This window comes from Zootoca vivipara, chromosome 10, assembly GCF_963506605.1.
Source record: "Zootoca vivipara chromosome 10, rZooViv1.1, whole genome shotgun sequence".
In the NCBI taxonomy this organism is placed as follows: Eukaryota; Metazoa; Chordata; class Lepidosauria; order Squamata; family Lacertidae; genus Zootoca; species Zootoca vivipara.
This window is the reverse complement of record NC_083285.1, coordinates 69,593,136-69,616,324: the sequence shown is the minus strand read 5'-3', so window position 1 is coordinate 69,616,324 and position 23,189 is coordinate 69,593,136. Positions and strand designations below refer to the sequence as shown.

Here is a 23,189-nt window from a genome sequence, read left to right as displayed (position 1 = left end):
CCCCCTTCCACCCTGCCAGTCAATGACAGCAGCAGCAGCAGCAGCAATAAAATTAGTACAATAACAATATGCACTGTGGTCCTCTAGCTGGAAGAATAACTCCTGGGACAATGGAAAAGTACTATCATCCCCAAACCCCAGAATAAGCAGCAGCTCTGGGGTGCCCCATGGGGTTCATGAGTGAAGATGCCCCGCCCCCAGGAGACTTCCCTGGTACCTGCAGCCCCTCCTTCTCCCTCTTGCAATTAGGCTTAGGGGCGGGGAATCTCCCATTAAATTACAGAATTTTATGTTTTCTTCAGAATGCGTAGGAGGCAGGGATAAATTCTAGCGAAGAAGCAGTGTTTGGAGATCATGTGGTGGGGGGAGGGGGACAGAGTTTGGTGGAAAAACCAGACACACACACACACACACACACACACACACACACACACACACCATCTTGCATGCTTGAGTACAGCAACTCCAGGGCATAAACTAAGTATCAGCGGGGAAGGGGCCACATGCAGAGCAATTCCCATGCAGAGGTCAAAACAACAACAACAACCACACACACACACACACACACACACACAGGCAGCAGGACTTCCTCAGTAATAGTTTACTGAGGGTTCAAAGCATACAGTTCTCATTGCGTCCCCAGTGAGGCACAAAGCTTAGCTCCTGAGAGCAAATCCAGTTTCAGCAGTAAAAAAATATACACCCACAGTATATCTAAGTCAGGCACACAAACCGGCAGAAGGGAGCAAGGGAGGAAAGAGGCTGGAACGACACAAGGCAATGGAGGTGTGTGTTTCTCTTCCTGTCGTCTGGGAGGGAAGTCATCAACTGGGCATCTTCAGGGGCTTCACGAAGCAAAGTTTTCTGCCGGCTGCTTCCAGGCACATCCCAGAAACACACGCTGTGATTCGTGGTTTATTGCCATATCAATTGTTTTTCAAAGGATATCGCGATGTGGTCTAGAAACCGGTATTGGACGAGCTATTAATATATCGCCCAGCCCTAATCCTCACTCCCCACCAGCAATCCAGATTGTCCCTCTCTATCAAAAGGTATCTTACATCTAAAATTATACTCCCTATTGTGAGACATTGCCTTCAATATTTCATTACTGTTCAGTTTTACATATAAACACAAGAACTTCACATACACATCATGCTTTGAAGACTGATTTCCTGCTGAGTTTATTACTGTGAAGAAAGGAGTGGATTCTGAGAGGAACACGTCCCACATTCCATACATCTAAATGGGTTCTCCCCTGTGAGAGTCCCAAGATGTTTCTTAAACACTCCATTATAACAAAAGCACTTTCTGCAAATCTTTCCATTTAAACTGCTTCTACTCTTCAGTTGTTGATGGGTTTGTACGGTTAAACTATTAAAGTTCTTCCTGATCATGAGTCTGTTGATACAGGACTTCCACTAGGACTGACCCTCTATCTACTTTCCTGACATTTACATGGTTTGTCTCTTGTGCAAGTTTTTTGACTTAAATCAAGGGCTCCCCTCTGACTGAAGTTCCTTCCACATGCCATACATTTATATGGTTTCTTCCCTGTGTGTCTGCTGATGTTTTCTAAGATTTCCACTGTGACTGAAACTCTTTCCACACCCCATACATTTATATGGTTTCTCTCCTGTGTGAGTCCGTTGATGTTGTCTAAGGTTTCCATTATCACTAAAACTCTTTCCACACTCCATACATTTATATGGTTTCTCTCCTGTGTGAGTCCGTTGGTGTCTTCTAAGGGACTCATTGAAACTGAAGCTCTTTCCGCACTCCATGCAATTAAATGGCTTCTCCCCTGTGTGAATCTGTAGATGTCTATTGAGTTGTCTACTCCTACTGAAGTTCTTTCCACACTCCATGCATTTATATGGTTTCTCTCCTGTGTGAGTCTGTAAATGTCTATTGAGGTGTCCACTGTACCTGAAACTCTTTCCACACTCCATACATTTATATGGTTTCTCTCCTGTGTGAGTCCGTTGATGTTTTCCAAAGTTTCCATTATCACTAAAACTCTTTCCACACTCCATACATTTATATGGTTTTTCACCCGTGTGAGTCCGTTGATGGCTTCTAAGGTTTGCATTTAAACTGAAGCTCTTTCCACACTCCTTGCATTTAAATGGCTTCTCCCCTGTGTGAGTCTCTAGATGTATGTTGAATTGTCCACTGTGACTGAAACTCTTTCCACACTCCATACATTTATATGGTTTCTCTCCTGTGTGAGTCCGTTGGTGTCTTCGAAGGCACGCATTTAAACTGAAGCTCTTTCCACACTCCATGCATTTAAATGGTTTCTCCCCTGTGTGAATCTGTAGATGTATATTGAGTTGTACCCTCTTACTGAAGTTCTTTCCACACTCCATACATTTATATGGTTTTTCACCCGCGTGAGTCCGTTGATGGCTTCTAAGGTTTGCATTTAAACTGAAGCTCTTTCCACACTCCATGCACTTAAATGGTTTCTCTCCTGTGTGAGTCCGTTGATGTGTTTTAAGTCTTGCATTGAAACAGAAGCTTTTTCCACACTCTATGCAATCATATGGTTTTTCTCCCATGTGAGTTCGCTGGTGTAATTTAAGGTCTCCACTCTGACTGAAGCTTTTTCCGTACTCCATACATTTAAATGGTCTTTCTCCCGTGTGAGTCTGTAGATGACTATTGAGGTGTCCACTCCAACTGAAGCTCTTTCCACACTCCATGCATTTAAAAGGTTTCTCCCCTGTGTGAACCCGTTGGTGTCTTCTAAGGTTTCCATTATCACTAAAACTCTTTCCGCACTCCATACATTCATATGGTTTCTCTCCTGTGTGAGTCCGCTGATGTATATTGAGGTTTCCCCTCTTTCCAGACTCCTTGCATTGGAATCTTTTCTTGCCCATGTGAGTACCTTGATGTGCTCTAAGTGTTCCACTATCAGTTAAACTCTTTCCATTCTCCATAGCTTTAAACGGTTTCTCCCCTTTTTGAGATGTGAGCTATGTGTGCTCATTCAGTGAAGCATATTCCACATTTCACACATTATAATGGTTTTTTCTAGTGAAATGAAAGTTGCTCCCTCCCCTGAAATTCTGACTTGTCTTCTCCATCACTTTCCTCAGGGTGGGCTGAGAAGAAGTCCTGTTTGGGTTTCAAGGAAGGGAACAAAGAAAAAAAGAACACATCAAGCACCATTAGCACCCTCTCTTATTTCGATGTCTCCTACATTCTCCACCCATGTTCCCAGATTTTAGGAAATGAAGATGCAATGTCATCAAATGATACTAATGCATCAGCAACCTTTCATAGTTTATCAATCATCGTTAATAAAGCAGCATGATCTTGGAATACAGCCTTTTCAAATCTATTCTTTCCTCACAGGAAAGGCAGCTGCTCTCTGTCCATCAACAGGTCCTCTCTTTCTCCACTTCATCATTCCTTTGAACATTTCCCATCCTCTGCATCATAATCCTCCATCCACCCCCGTTTCCACCTCTAAATCTTCATGAATCACCTGCACAGTCCCATTGGCCTCAGGAGGTCCATGTGGACCATTCTGTGAGACCCAGGTCTACGTCTTTTCCAGGGACTGTGGTCTGGGTCAGTCAGAGGACTAGAGACAAGGCTTGGCGCTTGGGGTCAGCTGAATGGGTGCTCAGGGAAGCTCCTGTTCTTCGAGATGGACCTCCGTCTACATGCCTCTCATTGCATGGAGAGAGTAGGAGAAGCAGAAGGAGCAGTAGTTGGAGCATGGGGATCCCAGATGGAAACACCCACCTCCATTGTTCTTTATAATAATGATGTGCTGCCTGACCTCGTGCCCCTTTTCTGACACAGGACTATCCTAATCTGGCACTGAAAAAGCTGGATATCAAAGGCAAATGGATAACTGTACTTAAGGGAAACTTCAACCTTGAACATGTAGTATTGATTCATTAATGGCCAGAAGTTGTGTTATTTCTGGGGACATGAATTTATTCCTGATCCATCTTAAATATCATAATTATAGGATGCCTTGGGGTGTTAGGGGAGCAGTAGTACCTTTGGTGGCCGACATGTTGGGGGGGGGGGTTCCCACCCTGCACTGAGTGCTCACCTGTGGCTTCCAGAAGCTGCCAGCATGCAACAGAGGCCAGGATCCAAGCAACGGCTTCAACCGGCCGGCTAAACCAGGTGAGGATAGCTGATGGGTCTCAAATCGTTGGTGGGTTGGGGAATTCTGCTGCAGGTGAAGGCAGGCCCTGGTGGATGGAGAGGATGAGAACAATAGTGAATCTCACAGTCAGGAAGGCAGATCCTGTCCATGTTGCAGAGGAAAGGGAAGGGAAGATGGGGCTCGTCAACCGGGGAAGGGAGCCCATTGAGAAGGAAAACTCTGATCCTAAACCTCCGCTGCCTCGTGGGTTATCCTCAGGAGAAGAAAAGGCTCTGGAGGAGAACCTCTCTAAGACCGTTGGATGGTGTCCAGCAACTCCTGCAGCCAAACTGGTGCCAAACCTACTGCTCTGCTTTCGTTGGGACCATAGTAGCCAGGCTGAGAAGAGGGTCTAGGCAGCCCAGGACCCCCAACCCCACTGCCCAGGCTTCCATTGCTGCTAACACAGCAGTTTCGGATGAAGAGATGAGCTCAGACCTGTCTATCAAAGTCTGTCCGATGTTGAATAAGGAAAACAGAAGTGCTATTTTCATCATACGTCACTGTCAAAGTATTCCGAATATTTGTTTTTTGAAGGAAAGACCACCAAGCATCCTATGGCCCCTTCAAAGCTAATGAAAGTATTGTGCCTGGAACTTTTGTGGGCTGCAGGACCAGGAAAGCTTCTGCCACCATTATCCTTCCAATTGGGATTCAGGCCTCATCCTGGAACTGAAACTGTGGATGATTCCCAGATCTTCCTCTCTTTTAAATTGGAACCAGTGAAGGCAGTGAATGCCTTGTGCGCATTTCCAGAGGTGGTTGGAGGATGGATGGCGGCTAACAGATTTAGGTTGAACCCTGACAAGACAGAAGTAACAATTTGGGGGCACAGAGGGCGGGCAGGTGTGGGGGACTCCCTGGTCCTGATGGGTTAACTGTGCCCCTAAAGGACCAGGTACTCAGCCTGGGGGTCATTTTGGACTCACAGCTGTCCATGGAGACGCAGGTCAGTTCTGGGTCCAGGGCAGCTGTCTGGTACGTAGGCTGAGACCCTACCAGCCTGCAGACTGTCCCCCCCCCCCCCGAGTGGTGCATGCTCTGGTTATCTCCTGCTTGGACTATTGCCATGTGCTCAACATGGGGCTACCTTTGAAGGTGACTCAAAAACTCCAAATAATGAGGACCTAGGAGCAGCCGCCGGGACCACATATCACTGGTCCTAAAGGATCTTCCCTGGCTCTCAGCGCATTTCTGAGCTTAATTCAAACTCTTGGTGCTGACCTTTAAAGTGTCATGGTTGCATTTTTTCAGGCATAGAAAAGTATTGGTCTCATGTAGAGAGATGATTCCTAGTCTATTGGTTCAAGAAGGTTCTGGTAGTTTTACTCTGTGATTCAAAGTTGTATTCTCTAACTGGAACATTTTAGCTGATAAGGCAGTTTCCTTTCTGCTGAGAGCAGGTGGTGGGATAAGTGGTTATGAGGTTAAGAATAATAATATTAATAAATTTTAATTGGTACCCCACCCTCCCTGGCCAGAACTGGTTTCAGGGCAGTTGACACTGGCTACAAAGAATAAGAGGAACAGAAATGCTTTTGAGGTGCAACTTCTATATCAATCCTGAGAGCCTTTCCACGGACTCTGCACCCCTGTTTCTTATGACAGGTGTACATTATCCTCATCCTCAATGAACCCGGCAGTGGGAAAGACACTTAAAGATGGAAACCTGAGAGAGAGGGAAAGGTTTCCGGCTGCTTCCTGGGTGGGAGTGCGGAAACAAAGAGCCGCTTCCGGGAAGCTTCCCCTCCCCTCTTCCTCTTGGGATTTCCTCTCCTCTGCAGGGGGACCAATGGTTGGTGTTGAATAGTGGCTAAGAAGGATGAAGACACAGCTCTCAAAACAACCAGCTCTTTATTCTAGCTCTGAGTCCAGGCTGAACAGTAGCTTAGCCAACTGGTTTATATAGTATTCTGTAACTTGCAACAGTAACAAACTTCCCCTAGCTACCCAATCCGTGAACAGCACTCTCAATCCTTCATTTGCTTGTTGTGGACATGAGTGAGAATTGCAGTAAACTTAATACATAACAGTTGGACTTGGAAGAGCCAATGAGTCTGGGCAGGGAAGGGAAGGGGCTTCTGGGGTGGGAAGAGGATGGAGCATGCAGGAAGGAAGGAAGGAAGGGGGGGGGCTGGACACCCCCCCTTTCCAGGGATCCCTCTCTGGTTACCTTGACGGGGAGGCGGATTCCTGGGTGGGAGAGAGAAGCCAAGACGGTGACGATGGGGACGTCTCCCTAAAATCTGGTCTTCCGATCTCTCTCTTCTCTCCCCCCCCGCCAGGGATGCTCCCCCCCACTTCCTCGACCTCCCCTCTCTTTCCCTGTGTCTCCCCTCCGCACCCCTTGTCTCTCCATCCGGAGCCCCCCCCCCAAGACGAGTAGAGAAGGGACGAGGGGGGGTCTGTATCCAGGCGTCCCCCGCTCCCGTTAACCCTTTCCTGGCCCGCCTTTCTCCATGCAGAGACCACAGGGTCTCAGGGATCCCTGCGTGGGGGAAACGGGGCAAGGGGGGTCCTCGTGGGGACCCCCTGGGTGGGCGCCCCATGCCCCCCCCTGCCAAGGCGCCTAAGGGGCCAAGGAAAGCCCCCTTCGCAGCACGCGTGCAGGGATCGACAACATGCAGACGGGAACCACGAATGGCGCTTTGCGGAGCTGGCGGGGGTCTCTGGGTCCTTTTCTCTCCCCCCCCCCCGCCCTTTTACCTCTTTCCCCTCGTTCCCGATTCTCTTTCCCACGGGGGGGGGATTTCCCCTGCGTGTACCTCCTCCCCTTTCCGAAAGCGCGCGCCCCTAGAGCTACGGCGCAGAGCAGCAATCCGGTGTAGAAGCTCCACTTCCGGGAGAAGCAGGCAGTTTGGGAGGGGGCTCTCCCCCCCCCCATTCCCGGAACAGAAGCTGGATGGCGAGGAGGAGGAGCAACATATTGGGGAGGGGATTTGGGGTTGAGGGGGCGGAGGGAGGGAAGGATGTGCCGGGAGGAGTGGGGAGGAATTTAGTGGGGGGAGAGGAAGGTTTTTGACCTCCCCTCTTCCTTCTGGGGATCAGGAGAACGAGGGAGGGGCTGATCCCAGCAATAAAACTGCAAAGTGGGGGTCGCCCCCCCCCCCACAATGGTTACATTGCAAAATCCTTCCTTCCCCCACCCCACGGCATGACCTCAGAATGCTCCATCCATGTTTTAGGTCTTGGTGCTGTTAACACCAGGAATGGGGGCGCAGAATTGTACCTCGCTGATGGTGCCGTGGGCACTGAAGGAGGCAGAAGTAATCAAAGCCCAAAAGAAAGAGCACTTTCCCAGAGGAGAGGTGAAAAAGAAAGAACCAGCCTGGCCCCCAACAGCTCCCATATCAGCCTTTTATTGGCCAGACCTAGAGTTTGGATTTTAGATTTGATATCCCGCTTTATCACTACCTGAAGGAGTCTCAAAGCGGATAACATTCTCCTTTCCCTTCCTCCCCCACAACAAACACTCTGTGACGTGAGTGAGGCTGAGAGACTTCAGAGAAGTGTGACTAGACCAAGGTCACCCAGCAGCTGCATGTGGAAGAGTGGAGACTCGAACCTGATTCCCCAGATTACGTCTAGTCTACCGCTCTTAACCACTACACCACACTGGCGAGACCTAGAGCTAGGAGTTTGGATAGCCTTTGGGGGCATAGAACACCCGGGATCCAGCCTTCTTCCCTGGTCAGTTCCCCAGCTGGTGCCTCCCCCCCCCCTTCCACCCTGCCAGTCCATGGCAGCAGCAGCAGCAGCAATCAAATCAGTACAATAACAATATGCACTGTGGTCCTCTAGCTGGAAGAATAATAACTTCTGGGACAATGGAAAAGTACTATCATCCCCTAACCCCGGAATAAGCAGCAGCTCTGGGGTGCCCCATGGGGTACATGAGTGAAGATGGACCCCCCCCCCAGGAGACTTCCCTGGTACCTGCAGCCCCTCCTTCCCCCTCTTGCAATTAGGCTTAGGGGCGGGGAATCTCCCATTAAATTACAGAATTTTAAGTTTTCTTCAGAATATGTAGGAGGCAGGGATAAGTTCTAGTGAAGAAGCAGTGTTTGGAGATCATGTGGTGGGGGGAGGGGGGGACAGAGTTTGGTGGAAAAACCAGTCACACACACACACACACACACACACACCCATCTTGCATGCTTGAGTACAGCAACTCCAGGGCATAAACTAAGTATCAGCGGGGAACGGGCCACGTGCAGAGCAATTCCCATGCAGAGGTCAAAACAACAACAACAACAACAACACACACAGGCAGGAGGACTTCTTCAGTAATAGTTTACTGAGGGTTCAAAGCATACAATTTTCAGTTGGTGCCCAATGAGGCACAAAGCTTAGCTCCTGAGAGCAAATCCAGTTCCAGCAGTAAAAAAATACACCCACAGTATATCTAAGTCAGACACACAAACCGGCAGAAGGGAGCAAGGGAGGAAAGAGGCTGGAACGACACAGGGCAAAGGAGGTGTGTGTTTCGCTTCCTGTCGTCTGGGAGGGAAGTCAGCAACTGGGCATCTTCAGGGGCTTCACGAAGCAAAGTTTTCTGCCGGCTGCTTCCAGGCACATCCTCAAAACACACACTGTGATTCGTGGTTTATTGCCATATCAATTGTTTTTCAAAGGTTATCACAATGTGGTCTAGAAACCGGTATTGGACGAGCTATTAATATATCGCCCAGCCCTAATCCTCACTCCCCACCAGCAATCCAGATTGTCCCTCTCTATCAAAAGGTATCTTACATCTAAAATTATACTCCCTATTGTGAGACATTGCCTTAAATATTTCATTACTGTTGTTTTACATATAAACACAAGAACTTCACATACACATCATGCTTTTAAGACTGATTTCCTGCTGAGTTTATTGCTGTGAAGAAAGGAGTGGATTCTGAGAGGAACACGTCCCACATTCCATACATCTAAATGGGTTCTCCCCTGTGAGAGTCCCAAGATGTTTCTTAAACACTCCATTATAACAAAAGCACTTTCTGCAAATCTTTCCATTTAAACTGCTTCTACTCTTCAGTTGTTGATGGGTTTGTATGGTTAAACTATTAAAGTTCTTCCTGCTCATGAGTCTGTTGATACAGGACTTCCACTAGGACTGACCCTCTATTTACTTTCCTGACATTTACATGGTTTGTCTCTTGTGCAAGTTTTTTGACTTAAATCAAGGGCTCCCCTCTGACTGAAGTTCCTTCCACATGCCATACATTTATATGGTTTCTTCCCTGTGTGTCTGCTGATGTTTTCTAAGATTTCCACTGTGACTGAAACTCTTTCCACACCCCATACATTTATATGGTTTCTCTCCTGTGTGAGTCCGTTGATGTTTTCTAAGGTGTCCATTCTGACAGAAGCTCTTTCCACACTCCATACATTTATATGGTTTCTCTCCTGTGTGATTCCGTTGGTGTCTTCTAAGGGACTCATTAAAACTGAAACTCTTTCCACACTCCATGCATTTAAATGGTTTCTCCCCTGTGTGAATCTGTAGATGTCTATTGAGTTGTCTACTCCTACTGAAGTTCTTTCCACACTCCATGCATTTATATGGTTTCTCTCCTGTGTGAGTCTGTAAATGTCTATTGAGGTGTCCACTGTACCTGAAACTCTTTCCACACTACATACATTTATATGGTTTCTCTCCTGTGTGAGTCCGTTGATGTTTTCCAAAGTTTCCATTATCACTAAAATTCTTTCCACACTCCATACATTTATATGGTTTTTCACCCGTGTGAGTCCGTTGGTGTCTTCTAAGGGACTCATTTAAACTGAAGCTCTTTCCACACTCCATACATTTATATGGTTTCTCTCCTGTGTGAGTCCGTTGGTGTCTTCTAAGGGACTCATTGAAACTGAAGCTCTTTCCGCACTCCATGCATTTAAATGGTTTCTCCCCTGTGTGAATCTGTAGATGTATATTGAGTTGTCCACTGTGACTGAAACTCTGTCCACACTCCATACATTTATATGGTTTCTCTCCTGTGTGAGTCCGTTGGTGTCTTCTAAGGGACTCATTTAAACTGAAGCTCTTTCCGCACTCCATGCATTTAAATGGTTTCTCCCCTGTGTGAATCTGTAGATGTATATTGAGTTGTCTACTCCTACTGAAGTTCTTTCCGCACTCCATGGATTTAAATGGTTTCTCCCTTGTGTGAGTCTGTAGATGTTTTCTAAGGTGTCCATTCTGACAGAAGCTCTTTCCACACTCCATACATTTATATGGTTTCTCTCCTGTGTGAGTCCGTTGATGGCTTCTAAGGTTTCCATTATCACTAAAACTCTTTCCACACTCCATACATTTATATGGTTTCTCTCCTGTGTGAGTCCGTTGATGGCATCTCAGGTTTGCATTGAACCTGAAGCTCTTTCCGCACTCCATGCATTTAAATGGTTTCTCCTCTGTGTGAACCAATTGGTGTTGTCTAAGCTTTCCACTCTGACTGAAGCTTTTTTCACACTCCGTGCACTTAAATGGTTTCTCCTCTGTGTGAACCAATTGGTGTTGTCTAAGGTTTCCACTCTGACTGAAGCTCTTTCCGCACTCCATGCATTTAAATGGTTTCTCCTCTGTGTGAACCAATTGGTGTTGTCTAAGGTTTCCACTCTGACTGAAGCTCTTCCCACACTCCATGCACTTAAATGGTTTCTCTCCTGTATGAGTCTGTAGATGTATATTGAGGTGACCACTGTGACTGAAACTCTTTCCACACTCCATACATTTATATGGTTTCTCTCCTGTGTGAACCCGTTGGTGTCTTCGAAGGTTTCCACTATCACTATAGTGTCGTCCGCACTCCATACATTCATATGGTTTCTCTCCTGTTTGAGTCTGTAGGTGAATATTGAGGTGTTCACTCTGATTGAAGCTCTTTCCAGACTCCTTGCATTGGAATCCTTTCTTGCCCATGTGAGTCCGCTGATGTGTTCTAAGTGTTCCACTATCAGTAAAACTCTTTCCACTCTCCATACCTTTAAATGGTTTCTTAGCTCCTTGAGATAGTTGATGTGAGCTATGTGTGCTCATTCAGTGAAGCATATTCCACATTTCACACATTATAATGGTTTTTTCTAGGGAAATGAAAGTTGCTCCCTCCCCTGAAATTCTGACTTGTCTTCTCCATCACTTTCCTCAGGGTGGGCTGAGAAGAAGTCCTGTTTGGGTTTCAAGGAAGGGAACAAAGAAAAAAAGAACACATCAAGCACCATTAGCACCCTCTCTTATTTCTATGCCTCCTACATCTCCACCCATGATTCCAGATTGTAGTAAATGAAGATGGAATGTCATCAAATGATAGTAATGCATCAGCAACCTTTCATAGTCCTCAATCATCGTTAATAAAGCAGCATGATCTGGGAATACAGCCTTTTCAAATCCATTGTTTCCTCACAGGAAAGGCAGCTGCTCTCTGTCTCCTTCTCTGGTTCCTCGTTCCTTTGGATATTTCCCATCCTCTGCATCATAATCCTCCATCCACCCCTGTTTCCACCTCTAGAATCATAGAATCATAGAGTTGGAAGAGACCACAAGGGCCATCCAGTCCAACCCCCTGCCAAGCAGGAAACACCATCAAAGCATTCTTGACAGATGGCTGTCAAGCCTCTGCTTAAAGACCTCCAAAGAAGGAGACTCCACCACACTCCTTGGCAGCAAATTCCACTGCCGAACAGCTCTTACTGTCAGGAAGTTCTTCCTAATGTTTAGCTGGAATCTTCGTTCTTGTAGTTTGAATCCATTGTTCCGCGTCTGCTTCTCCAGAGCAGCAGAAAACAACCTTTCACCCTCCTCCATATGACATCCTTTTATATATTTGAACATGGATATCATATCACCCCTTAACCTTCTATTCTCCAGGTTAAACATACCCAGTTCCCTAAGCCGTTCCTCATAAGGCATTGTTTCCAGGCCTTTGACCATTTTGGTTGCCCTCCTCTGGACACGTTCCAGCTTGTCAGTATCTTTATTGAACTGTGGTGCCCAGAACTGGACACAGTACTCCAGGTGAGGTCTGACCAGAGCAGAATACAGTGGTACTATTACTTCCCTTGATCTAGACGCTATACTCCTATTGATGCAGCCCAGAATTGTATTGGCTTTTTTAGCTACTGCATCACACTGCTGACTCATGTCAAGCTTGTGGTCTACCAGGACTCCTAGATCCTTTTCACATGTACTGCTCTCAAGCCAGGTGTCACCCATCCTGTATTTGTGCCTTTCATTTTTTTTGCCCAAGTGTAGTACTTTACCTTTCTCCTTGTTAAAATTCATCTTGTTTGCTTTGGCCCAGTTGTCTAATCTGTTAAGGTCATTCTGAAGTGTGATTCTGTCCTCTGGGGAATTAGCCACCCCTCCCAATTTGGTGTCGTCTGCAAACATGCTCAGGATGTCCTCAAGCCCATCATCCAAGTCATTGATAAAGATGTTGAATAAGACTGGGTCCAAGACAGAACCCTGTGGCACCCCACTAGTCACTACTCTCCAGGATGAAGAGGAGCCATTGATGAGCACCCTTTGGGTTCGGTCAGTCAGCCAGTTACAAATCCACTGAATGGTAGCATTGTCTAGCCCGCATTTTACCAGCTTCTTTACAAGAATATCATGGGGCACTTTGTCAAAGGCCTTGCTAAAATCAAGATAGGCTATATCCACAGCATTCCCTTCATCTACCAGGCTTGTAATTCTGTCAAAAAATGAGATCAGATTAGTCTGACATGACTTATTTTTCAGGAACCCATGCTGACTTTTAGTGATCACAGAGTTTCTTTCTAGGTGCTCACAGACTGTTTGCTTAATGATCTGCTCTAGAATCTTTCCTGGTATTGATGTCAGGCTGACTGGGCGGTAATTGTTTGGGTCCTCTCTTTTCCCCTTTTTGAAAATAGGGACAACATTTGCCCTCCTCCAGTCTGCTGGAACTTTGCCTGTTCTCCAGGAATTTTCAAAGATTATTGCCAGTGGTTCTGAAATCACCTCTGCCAGTTCTTTTAATACTCTTGGATGTAGTTCATCTGGCCCTGGAGACTTGAATACATCTAAACTAGCCAAGTATTCTTGTACTACCTCCTTACTTATTCTGGGCTGTGTTTCCCCTGCTGAATCATCTGCTCCATATTCTTCAGGTCGCGCGTTGTTTTCTTTCTTGGAGAAGACTGAGGCAAAGAAGGCATTGAGGAGTTCTGCCCTTTCTCTGTCCCCTGTTTGCATTTCACCATCTTCTCCCCTAAGCGACCCCAGTGTTTCCTTGTTCTTCCTTTTGCTACGGACATACCCATAAAAGCCCTTTTTGTTGCTTTTATTTCTCCATCCGACCAGTTAAAGGGACTATGAACGTCATCGCTGATGCATTATCAAGAAGACCTGATCACACGGACTGAGCCATAAAGGAGTCACCATGCCAGTAATGAACTATTGCATGTCTGGGTAAAATATGCTATTGCATGTAAATAAAGGTTTCAAAAGGGTATGTATTTTTACTGTTGCTGAAACTGTTATGTTATATGTGTAAAAGAAATTAAAAGGTAAGAGTAACATGATTTAAATGTTTATGTTAGGAAATTAGTTAGTTGTGTGACCTTTTAATATGCCATTTGTAACAGGGGGTTACTTAAAACTAGCAACGCCCTGTTACAAATTTAATATGGGGGGAGGTATGTGGCGATTCGCCACCTAGACAAACCCAGCATGTGAGGGGTTAAGCTTAGAGCAGATAGAACCCTCGGGGGCGGGCTCAGCCCAGGGATAAAAACCCCTCCCGAGTGGTAGTTAGTCAGTTGAGGTTGGAGTTGAGTTGAGGTTGAGGGAGTGGGAGTTGGTGTTGAGCTAGGAGTGGTTGGTTATATGCAGAGAGAGCTGGTTTAATATATTGAGGAAGGAGAATAGGTGGTGATTTAGTCAGACGGGATACAAAGTTGTGAGATTATTAATAAATATTTACTTAGTTGACTTTAGCGGTAATAGGCCGGTAATTTATAATTAGAGGTAATAGGCCGGTATAGGAACCATCTGAAATTTAGAACAACCTAAGATTTGTACTGCAACCATTAAGCATATGAACACACAATAAAGCAACTTCGTTTTATTTTATCTGTATCCTGGTCTGTGGTGTTTTGGTGGAGGTGTTTATTTTGTAGTTGGCACGTCACCAATCGACCGTAAAACGTCCAGTGGTGATGTGCAGGTCAGAGTGACCGCTAGCAAGTCTAAGTTCATTCTGTGCTTTAGCTTTTCTGACTTTGTCTCTATACGTGCTGGCTATTTGTTTGAATTCCTCTCTGGTGATTTCCCCCTTTTTCCATTTTTGGTACATCTCCCTTTTAAATCTTAACTCAGTTAAAAGTTCTTTAGATAGCCACCCTGGCTTCTTTAGGCACCTTCCATGTTTCCGTCTCATTGGTATTGCCTGAAGTTGTGCTTTTAATATCTCCCTTTTAACACACTCCCAACCGTCATGAACTCCCTTCCCTTTTAGCATTTCTGTCCATGGGATTTCACCCAGCGTTTCTCTAAGTTTTCTGAAGTCGGCTTTCTTAAAGTCTAGGATTTGAGATTTAGTATGCTTGGTTGCTCCTTTCCGCTGAACAATAAACTCCAGAAGAGCATGATCACTCCCACCTAATGATCCTGCCACTTCTACCCCACTAACCAGGTCATCACTATTGGTTAGGACCAGATCTAAAATGGCTGATCCTCTTGTTGCTTCTCCCACTTTCTGGACAATGAAATTGTCTGCAAGGCCAGTGAGGAATCTGTTCGACCTTATGCTCTTGGCTGAGTTTGACATCCAACAAATATCAGGATAGTTGAAATCCCCCATTACTACTATCTCACTTCCTTTTGAATGCCTGGTCATCTGTTCCAGGAAGGCATCATCTGTGTCCTCAGTTTGGCTTGGGGAGCTATAGTACCGGTAAACTCCCACAATGAGATCACTGTTATTTTTCTCTCCCTTAATTTTGACCCAGATACACTCAACTTGGCTTTGAAGTTTTAAATCCTGGATCTCTTCACAGGTATACACATCCCTTAATTTTGACCCAGATACACTCAACTTGGCTTTGAAGTTTTAAATCCTGGATCTCTTCACAGGTATACACATCCCTGACATATAACGCTACGCCTCCTCCTTTCCTCTTTGGTCTATTTCTCTGAAATAGATTGTATCCCTCTATTTCTACATTCCAATCATGAGACTCATCCCACCAGGTTTTAGTGATGCCTATTATGTCGTATTTAGTTTGCTGTACCAAGAGCTCAAGTTCATCTTGTTTATTTCCCATGCTCTGTGCATTAGTATACAGACATTGAAGACCATTGATCATTCCCCCATGTGTCTTATTTAATGATATTTTCCTCCCGCCACTAGGTCTGCATGCTGTTTGCTCCATTTGGTCCTTGACATTTGGATGATCATCTTCAGCATTTGATAGACTCCTACCTTCAGGACCACTGTCTCCCTCCCCCACATAAGTCAGTTTAAAGCCCTCCTGATGAGGTTTTTGAGTTTCATGGCAAAAACATTCCTTCCAACCCTTGTGAGGTGCAGCCCATCACTTGCCAGAAGTCCGTCTTCAAGAAACTGCAGACCGTGATCTAAGAATCCAAACCGTTCCTGTTTGCACCATTTGCGAAGCCAGTTGTTCACTTCCCCTATTTTTCCCTCTCTCCCTGGGCCATGTCGTTCAACTGGGAGGACAGATGAGATGACAATTTGTGCATTTAATTGCTTCAACTTCCTGCCCAGAGCCTCATAATCACTTTTGATCTTCTGGAGGCTATGGCTTGCAGTGTCATTGGTTCCCACATGCACCAAAAGGAAGGGGTATTTGTCAGTGGGTTTTGTGATTCCTTGCAGCCGTTCTGTTCTGTTACATCTTTGATCTTGGCCCCGGGGAGACAGCACACCTCTCGAGACATCATGTCAGGCCCACAGATCACTGCTTCTGTACCCCTCAGTAGGGAATCCCCTATCACCACTACACCCCATAGCTGCCAAGTTATCCCTTTTTTACAGGGATTTTCCCTTATGCTGAATAGGCTTCCTCGCGAGAAAAGCGAAAACTTGGCAGCTATGCACTACACGCCTCTTCATAGGCTTGTTCGGGATTCTTCCATGTGCTGTCTCTTCCAAGGTTACCTGCATATTCCCGGAGGACTGACTTTGCTGCTCATCTTCATATTCCTGATCAACTGTGATGAGGGAGAGATCTTCAAACGGAGTCTGTTCCTCGTCTTCCATGTTAAGGGAGAGGACTTCAAATCGATTGTGTAGCTCTAAACACTCAGAGCGATCCCTGGGCCTTCTACTTCTATGAGTCACGTTCCTCCATACATCTGGCTGCTGTCTTGGGGAACTGACCTCCTCAGGGATGTCCCCTGTCTCCTCCTCCTTGGTGCAGACAGTGTGCTCTGCTGCATCCAAGTAAAGCTCCAGCTCTTTGATTCTCTGGAGTGTAGAAACACGGACCCGAAGTTGCTGGACCTTGTTTTCCAGTAGGGCAACCTTGCCTTCCAGTAGGGCAACCAACTTGCAATTGCGGAAAGTGTAGCTGCCTACATCCTTTGGCAAGAAAACAAACATTGCGCAGGAATTGCAAGTGACTACAGTTGTTCCCTCCCCCTCCATCTTGAAAAGCTTGAAGTCGGTGGTGAAGAAGAAGAAGCCTAGGCTCCCCCCCCCCCCTAATAAATGTGTGAGACTTGCTGAGCTAAAACTAAAAGATGGGTCAAACTGCGCGCCTGGACACACAAGCCTGGACAGTCACCTAAATCCAAGAGGCAGAAGCCCTTCTGCTCCCTCTTCAGTTGCTGCACTCCAAGCACTGACTAGCTCCGCCCACAGCTAATCACCTGGCTCCCCTGACTCACCAGAAGGTCACTGCAAGGTCACCAACCAGAAACAAACAGATCTAGATCTTCATTAATCCCCTGCACAGTCCCATTGGCCTCAGGAGGTCCATATGGACCATTCTGTGAGATCCAGGTCTACATCTTTTCCAGGGACTGTGGTCTGGGTCAGTCAGAGAACTAGTGACAAGGCTTGGCGCTTGGGGTCAGCTGAATGGGTGCTCAGGGAAGCTCCTGTTCTTGGAGATGGACCTCCGTCTACATGCCTCACATTGCATTGAAAGAGCAGGAGAAGCCGAAGGAAAGCAGCTGGAACATGGGGATCCCAGATGGAAACACCCACCCCCATTGTTCTTTATAATGATGTGCTGCCGGACCTCGTGCCCCTCTTCTGACGCAGGACTATCCTAATCTGGCACTGAAAAAGCTGGATATCAAAGGCAAATGGATAACTGTACTTAAGGGAAACTTCAACCTTGAACATGTAGTATTGATTCATTAATGGCCAGAAGTTGTGTTATTTCTGGGGACATGAATTTATTCCTGATCCATCTTAAATATCACAATTATAGGATGTCTTGGGGTGTTGGGGGAGCAGTAGTACCTTTGGTGGCCGACATGTTTTGGGGGTCCCCACCCTGCACTGAGTGCTCACCTGTGGCTTCCAGAAGCTGCCAGCATGCAACAGAGGCCAGGATCCAAGCAACGGCTTCAACCGGCCGGCTAAACCAGGTGAGGATAGCTGATGGGTCTCCAATCCTTGGTGTGTTGGGGAATTCTGCTGCAGGTGAAGGCAGGCCCTGCTGGATGGAGAGGATGAGAACAGCAGTGAATCCCTCAGTGAGGAAGGCAGATTCTGTCCATGTTGCAGAGGAAAGTGAAGGGAAGGTGGGGCTCGTCAATTGGGGAAGGGAGCCCATTGAGAAGGAAAACTCGGATCCTAAACCTTCGCTGCCTCGTGGTTTATCCTCAGGAGAAGAAAAGGCTCTGGAGGAGAGCCTCTCTAAGACCGTTGGATGGTGTCCTGCACACCTCCTTCCAGCAACTCCTGCAGCCAAACTGGTGCCAAACGTTCTGTTCTGCTTTCTTTGGGACCATATCAGCCAGGCTGAGGAGGGGGTCTAGGCAGCCCAGGACCCCCAACCACACTGCCCAGGCTTCCATTGCTGCTAACACAGCAGTTTCAGGCGGAGCGATGAACTCAGACCTGTTTATCAAAGTCTCTCCTATGTGGAATATATAAAACATAACTCCTTTTTATATCATACGTCAATGAAAAAGTATGCAGAATATTTGTCCTTTGAAGAAGTATCAAGTGCCCCCTTCAAAGCTAATGAAAGTATTATGCCTGGAGCTTTTGGGGGTGCAGGACCAGGAAAGCTCCTGCCACCATTATCTTCCTCCCCCCTCAGGCTTTTTAACATCTATATGAAGCCACTGGGAGAGATCATCAGGGCATTTGAGCTGGGCGTTCACCAGTATGTGGATGATACCCAGCTCTACCTCTCTTTTTAAATTGGAACCAGTGAAGGCGGTGAATGCCCTGTTTGACTGTCAGCAGGTGGGTGGTGGCTAACAGATTGAGGACAAATCCTGACAAGACGGAAGTACTGTTTTTTTGGGGGGGGGCAGAGGGCAGGTAGGTGTGGGGGACTCCCTGGTCCTGAATGGGGTAACTGTGCCCATTCAGGACCAGGTGTGCAGCCTTGGAGTCATTTTGGACTCACAGCTGTCCATGGAGGCACAGGTCAGTTCTGTGTCCACGGCAGCTGTCTACCAGCTCCATCTGGTACACAGGCTGAGACCCTACCAGCCTGCAGACTGTCTTCCCAGAGTGGTGCATGCTCTGGTTATCTCCTGCTTGGACTATTGCCATGTGCTCAACATGCGGCTACCTTTGAAGGTGACTCAAAAGCTGCAAATAGTTAAGACCAATCTAACCTCATTGAGGCTCAGGACCTCCAATGTGTTGTTATTTGTGGACCTTAAGGTCCTCCGCAGGGCATACCAGCAAAGGCAGTCCGGTAGGTACAAGGATCCTAGGCCGCATAGGGCTTTAAAGGTCAAAACCAGCACCTTAAATCTGACCCTGTACTCCACTGGTAAAGCACTGGATGAATGTGGTCCCATGGCAGGGACCCTGTAAGGAGCCTCGCCACAGCATTCTGCACCCGCTGGAGTTTCTGGGCAGCCCCGCGTAGAGCGAGTTACAATAATCAAGCCTGGAGGTGACCGTCGCACGGATCACTGTGGCCAGATCAGGGTGAGAGAGGTAAGGGACCAACTGCTTGATACGGTGGGGATGGAAAAATGGCACCTTTGCTGTGGCTGTAACCTGCGCCTCCATGGAAAGGGAGGCGTTAAAGGCTACACCCAAACTCTTGACAGAAGGAGCTGGCACTAATTGAGCCCCGGCAAGAGATGGGAGATGGCCCCCCAACCCCATGTCGTCCCGACCCAGCCAGAGGACCTCTGTCTTCGAAGGATTTAGCTCAACCGTCTCCCACGCAGCCATCCAGCCACAGGATCCAAGCATCTGGTCAGTGTGTCCAGGGACGAGGCAGGGTGGCCGTCCATCAAAAGATAAAGCTGGGTGTCATCAGTATATTGATGACAACCCAGCCCAAAACTCTGGACAATCTGAGCAAAGGAACGCATAAAGATGTTGAAAAGCATCAGGGAAAGTATTGCGCCCTGGGGACTCCGCACACCAAGGAGGGCTGTGGCAACGAGTCCTTCCTTAGCGCCACCCTCTGTCCCCGACCTGAGATAGAAGGAGATCCTTCCTTGTGTTTGGGAACCAGATGAAGCTGGTTTGAACTGGAGTGAACCAGGCTTGTTATCCAGTCCCAAGGTTACTCTGCCATTGAATTGCTTATAAATTACAGTATTGAAAGGTGCCTGGTCCCACTTCCTATCCTGCTATTCTGTACTCTGCTTGTGTGTTTCTTACTTGAGTGCTGTTTGGGTTTGCTAAGTTAGGGTTTTACTGGAAGTTAATTTTTTGCTCCTTTTTTTGGCTCCTGTTATGCTTATTTACCTTCAGTAATAAATTTCTCTGCTGATTGAATTTTTTTGCTGCTGTTTTTTCCTACTCTGCTAATAATATGTCGTACTTGATCTAGAGATCATTATGGAGGAGAAAAATCTGCAACCTAAAGCCCAGACTTGGTTCTGAAGACCTGGAGGAGCATCTCCAAGCCCATCGTCCAGCCCAGACACTGAGGTCCTACTCAGAGGGTCTTCTGCTAGTGTCCCTCCCCCCCCCATGAGAAATGAGGTTACAGGAAACCAGGCAGAGGGCCTTCTCGGTGGTGGCACCCACCCTGTGGAACGCTCTCCCTTCAGAGGTCAAGGAAATGAACCACTATCTCTTCTTGTTGTTATATTGTGATTGTTTGTAGTTATTTTGGATTTGTACTACAATATCAGATCTCAAAACATTATGGGTGGAGAAAATCACAGGGTTGCCGTGAACTATAATCCCACCCACAAATTCTAATTCACATACAGTCTGTAAATTTGGGGAGGTCACACACCTCACCTGTGCTAAAACTGGCAGTCTTTGGCCTGCATAGGCAAACCCTGCGTGTAGAGCCTCCAGCCACAGGCACTGTCTATCATGAAAATGGGTCCTTTGACTGGGAAGATTCATGCAGTCGCTGTCATCGGATGCTGATGGATTGTATCTCAGCTTGTCAGTCACTCTGACGCTGCCTACAAAGAATAAGAGGAAGAGAAATGCTTTCGACTTCTATATCAATCCTGAGAGCCTTTCCACGGACTCTGCACCTGTGTTTCTGATGACAGGTGTACATTATCCTCATCCTCAATGAACCAGGGAGTGGAAAAGACACTTAAAGATGGAAGCCTGAGAGAGAGGGAAAGGTTTCTGGCTGCTTCCTGGGTGGGATTGCGGAAACAAAGAGCCGCTTCCGGGAAGCTTCCCCTCCCCTCTTCCTCTTGGGATTTCCTCTCCTCTCCAGGGGGACCAATGGTTGGTGTTGAATAGTGGCTAAGAAGGATGAAGACACAGCTCTCAAAACAACCAGTTCTTTATTCTAGCTCTGAGTCCAGGCTGAACAGTAGCTTAGCCAACTGGCTTATATAGTACTCTGTAACTTGTAGCAGTAACAAACTTCCCCTAGCTACCCAATCCGTCAACAGCACTCTCAATCCTTCATTTGCATGTTGTGGACCTGAGTGAGAATTGCAGTTAACTTAATACATAACAGTTGGACTTGGCAGAACCTACGAGTCTGGGCAGGGAAGGGAAGGGGCTTCTGGGGTGGGAAGAGGATGGAGCATGAAGGAAGGAAGGGGTGGGGGGACTGGACCCCCCCTTTTCCAGGGATCCCTCTCTGGTTACCTTGATCCCTCTCTGGTTACGTGGAGGTGGATTCCTGGGTGGGAGGGAGAACCCAAGACGGTCATTCCGGAGCTTCCCCGCGGAGACGTCTCCCTAAAAACTGGTCTTCCTATCTCTCTCTTCTCCCCCCCCCCCCGCCAATGCTGCCCTTCCCTGCCCCAGGGATGCTCCCCCCCACTTCCTCGACCTCCCCTCTCTGTCCCTGTGTCTCCCCTCCGCACCCCTTGTTTCTCCATCCGGAGCCCCCCCCCAAGACGAGTAGAGAAGGGACGAGGGGGGTCTCTATCCAGGCGTCCCCCGCGCCCCTTAACCCTTTCATGGCCCGCCTTTCTCAGGGATCCGTGCGTGGGGGAAACGGGGCAAGGGGGGTCCTCGTGGGGACCCCCTGGGTTGGCGCCCCATGTCCCCCCCCCCCCGCCATGGCGCGTGCAGGGATCCAGGCCCTGCCGATGGGACCCACGAAAGGCTCTTTGGGGAGCTGGCGGGGGGCCTCTGAGTCCTTTTCTCTCCCCCCCCCGCGGCCCCTTTACCTCTTTGTCCTCGCTCCCGATTCTCTTTCCCACGGGGGGGGGGATTTCCCCTGCCGCCCCTCCTCCCCTTTCCGAAAGCGCGCGCCCCTAGAGCTACGGCGCAGAGGAGCAAACCGGCGTAGAAGCGCCACTTCCGGGAGAAGCAGGCAGTTTGGGAGGGGGCTCTCTCTCCCCCTCCCATTCCCGGAACAGAAGCCGGATGGCGAGGAGGAGGAGCAACATATGATGGGTGGGTTGTGGGTGCTGTGTGAGGGAGGAGAGAGAAAGAGTTGAATGTGGGGGGAGAGGAAGGTTTCCCCCCTCCCCTCTTCCTTCTGGGGATCTAGAGATCAACGGAGGGGCTGATCCCAGAAATCCAATTGCAAAGTGGGCCCCCCCCCACAATGTTTTCATTGCAAAATCCTTTCCTCCCCCACCCCACGCCACGAGATTAGATCCATCCGTGATTTAGGTTTTGGTGCAGAGCGGGGTAGGCAACCTAAGGCCCGGGGGCCGGATGCGGCCCAATCACCTTCTCAATCCGGCCCGCGGACGGTCCGGGAATCAGTGTGTTTTTACATGAGTAGAATGTGTCCTTTTATTAAATCTCTGGGAAATTATTGGGGCATAGGAATTTGTTCATCCCCCCCCCCAAAAAAAATATAGTCCGCGCCCCCCCCCCAAGGTCTGAGGGACAGTGGACCAGCCCCCTGCTGAAAAAGGTTGCTGACCCCTGGTGCAGAGGCTTGGATTCTGTGACTCCTGTGTTATGGGGAAAATGGGGCTTTGGCTTTTGCACGCACACACACACACACACACACACACACACAAAAGAGACATCCAAGTAAAATACAGCCGGTTATAGAAAATTCTCGGTGCGTGGCTGCTCAGCCACCCAGCTGCTCAGCCAAGAGCCCGCGGTCGGAATAAAGGAAGGAATCCAGCCACCAACCGGAGCAAAATAGCAAGGTTTATTGCGCAACAGGTTCGAGCCAAGACTGAGCAGTTGAAGCAGGGTTGCAAGAACTTTTAAAACATTCCCACCTAAATTCCAACATTCGGTTTCGTTGTATACCAGGCGTTCTAGTTTTAGGAAAGAGGCAGAAGAGCTGTTCTCTATCTACTTTCTCTTTACCATTTGTGGGAAAAACTAAGTCAGGATGTCACTAAAACAAAGACAGGATGTGCCTCAAACTCAGTGGAAAATTCCAGGGTGCCCTGTCAGCTGAGTTAGAGGGTGCCATAGAGATAAGGAAGCATAGCCCCTGCTTC

General features: G+C 47.7%; 1 protein-coding gene and 1 pseudogene across 2 annotated transcripts; both read right to left on the bottom strand.

Annotated features, from left to right (window-relative positions):
- Nucleotides 1-638: 638 nt before the first annotated feature.
- Nucleotides 639-6,413, bottom strand: LOC132592714 (zinc finger protein 709-like). 2 transcript variants are annotated; one of them, XM_060279293.1, is made up of 3 exons: nucleotides 6,354-6,413; nucleotides 4,082-4,226; nucleotides 639-3,126 (listed from the first exon to the last, which is right to left on the bottom strand). In XM_060279293.1, exon 3 carries the CDS (start codon nucleotides 2,946-2,948, stop codon nucleotides 1,539-1,541), a length of 1,410 nt encoding a protein of 469 aa, XP_060135276.1. In that variant the 5' UTR covers nucleotides 2,949-3,126; nucleotides 4,082-4,226; nucleotides 6,354-6,413; the 3' UTR covers nucleotides 639-1,538. The 2 variants fall into 2 exon arrangements, with proteins under 2 accessions (XP_060135276.1, XP_060135275.1); XM_060279292.1 differs by lacking the exon at nucleotides 6,354-6,413 and having other exon boundaries at nucleotides 4,082-4,628.
- A 2,129-nt stretch (nucleotides 6,414-8,542) lies between these two features.
- LOC132592713 (zinc finger protein 883-like) lies at nucleotides 8,543-22,062 on the bottom strand (annotated as a pseudogene).
- Between the last annotated feature and the right edge of the window lie 1,127 nt (nucleotides 22,063-23,189).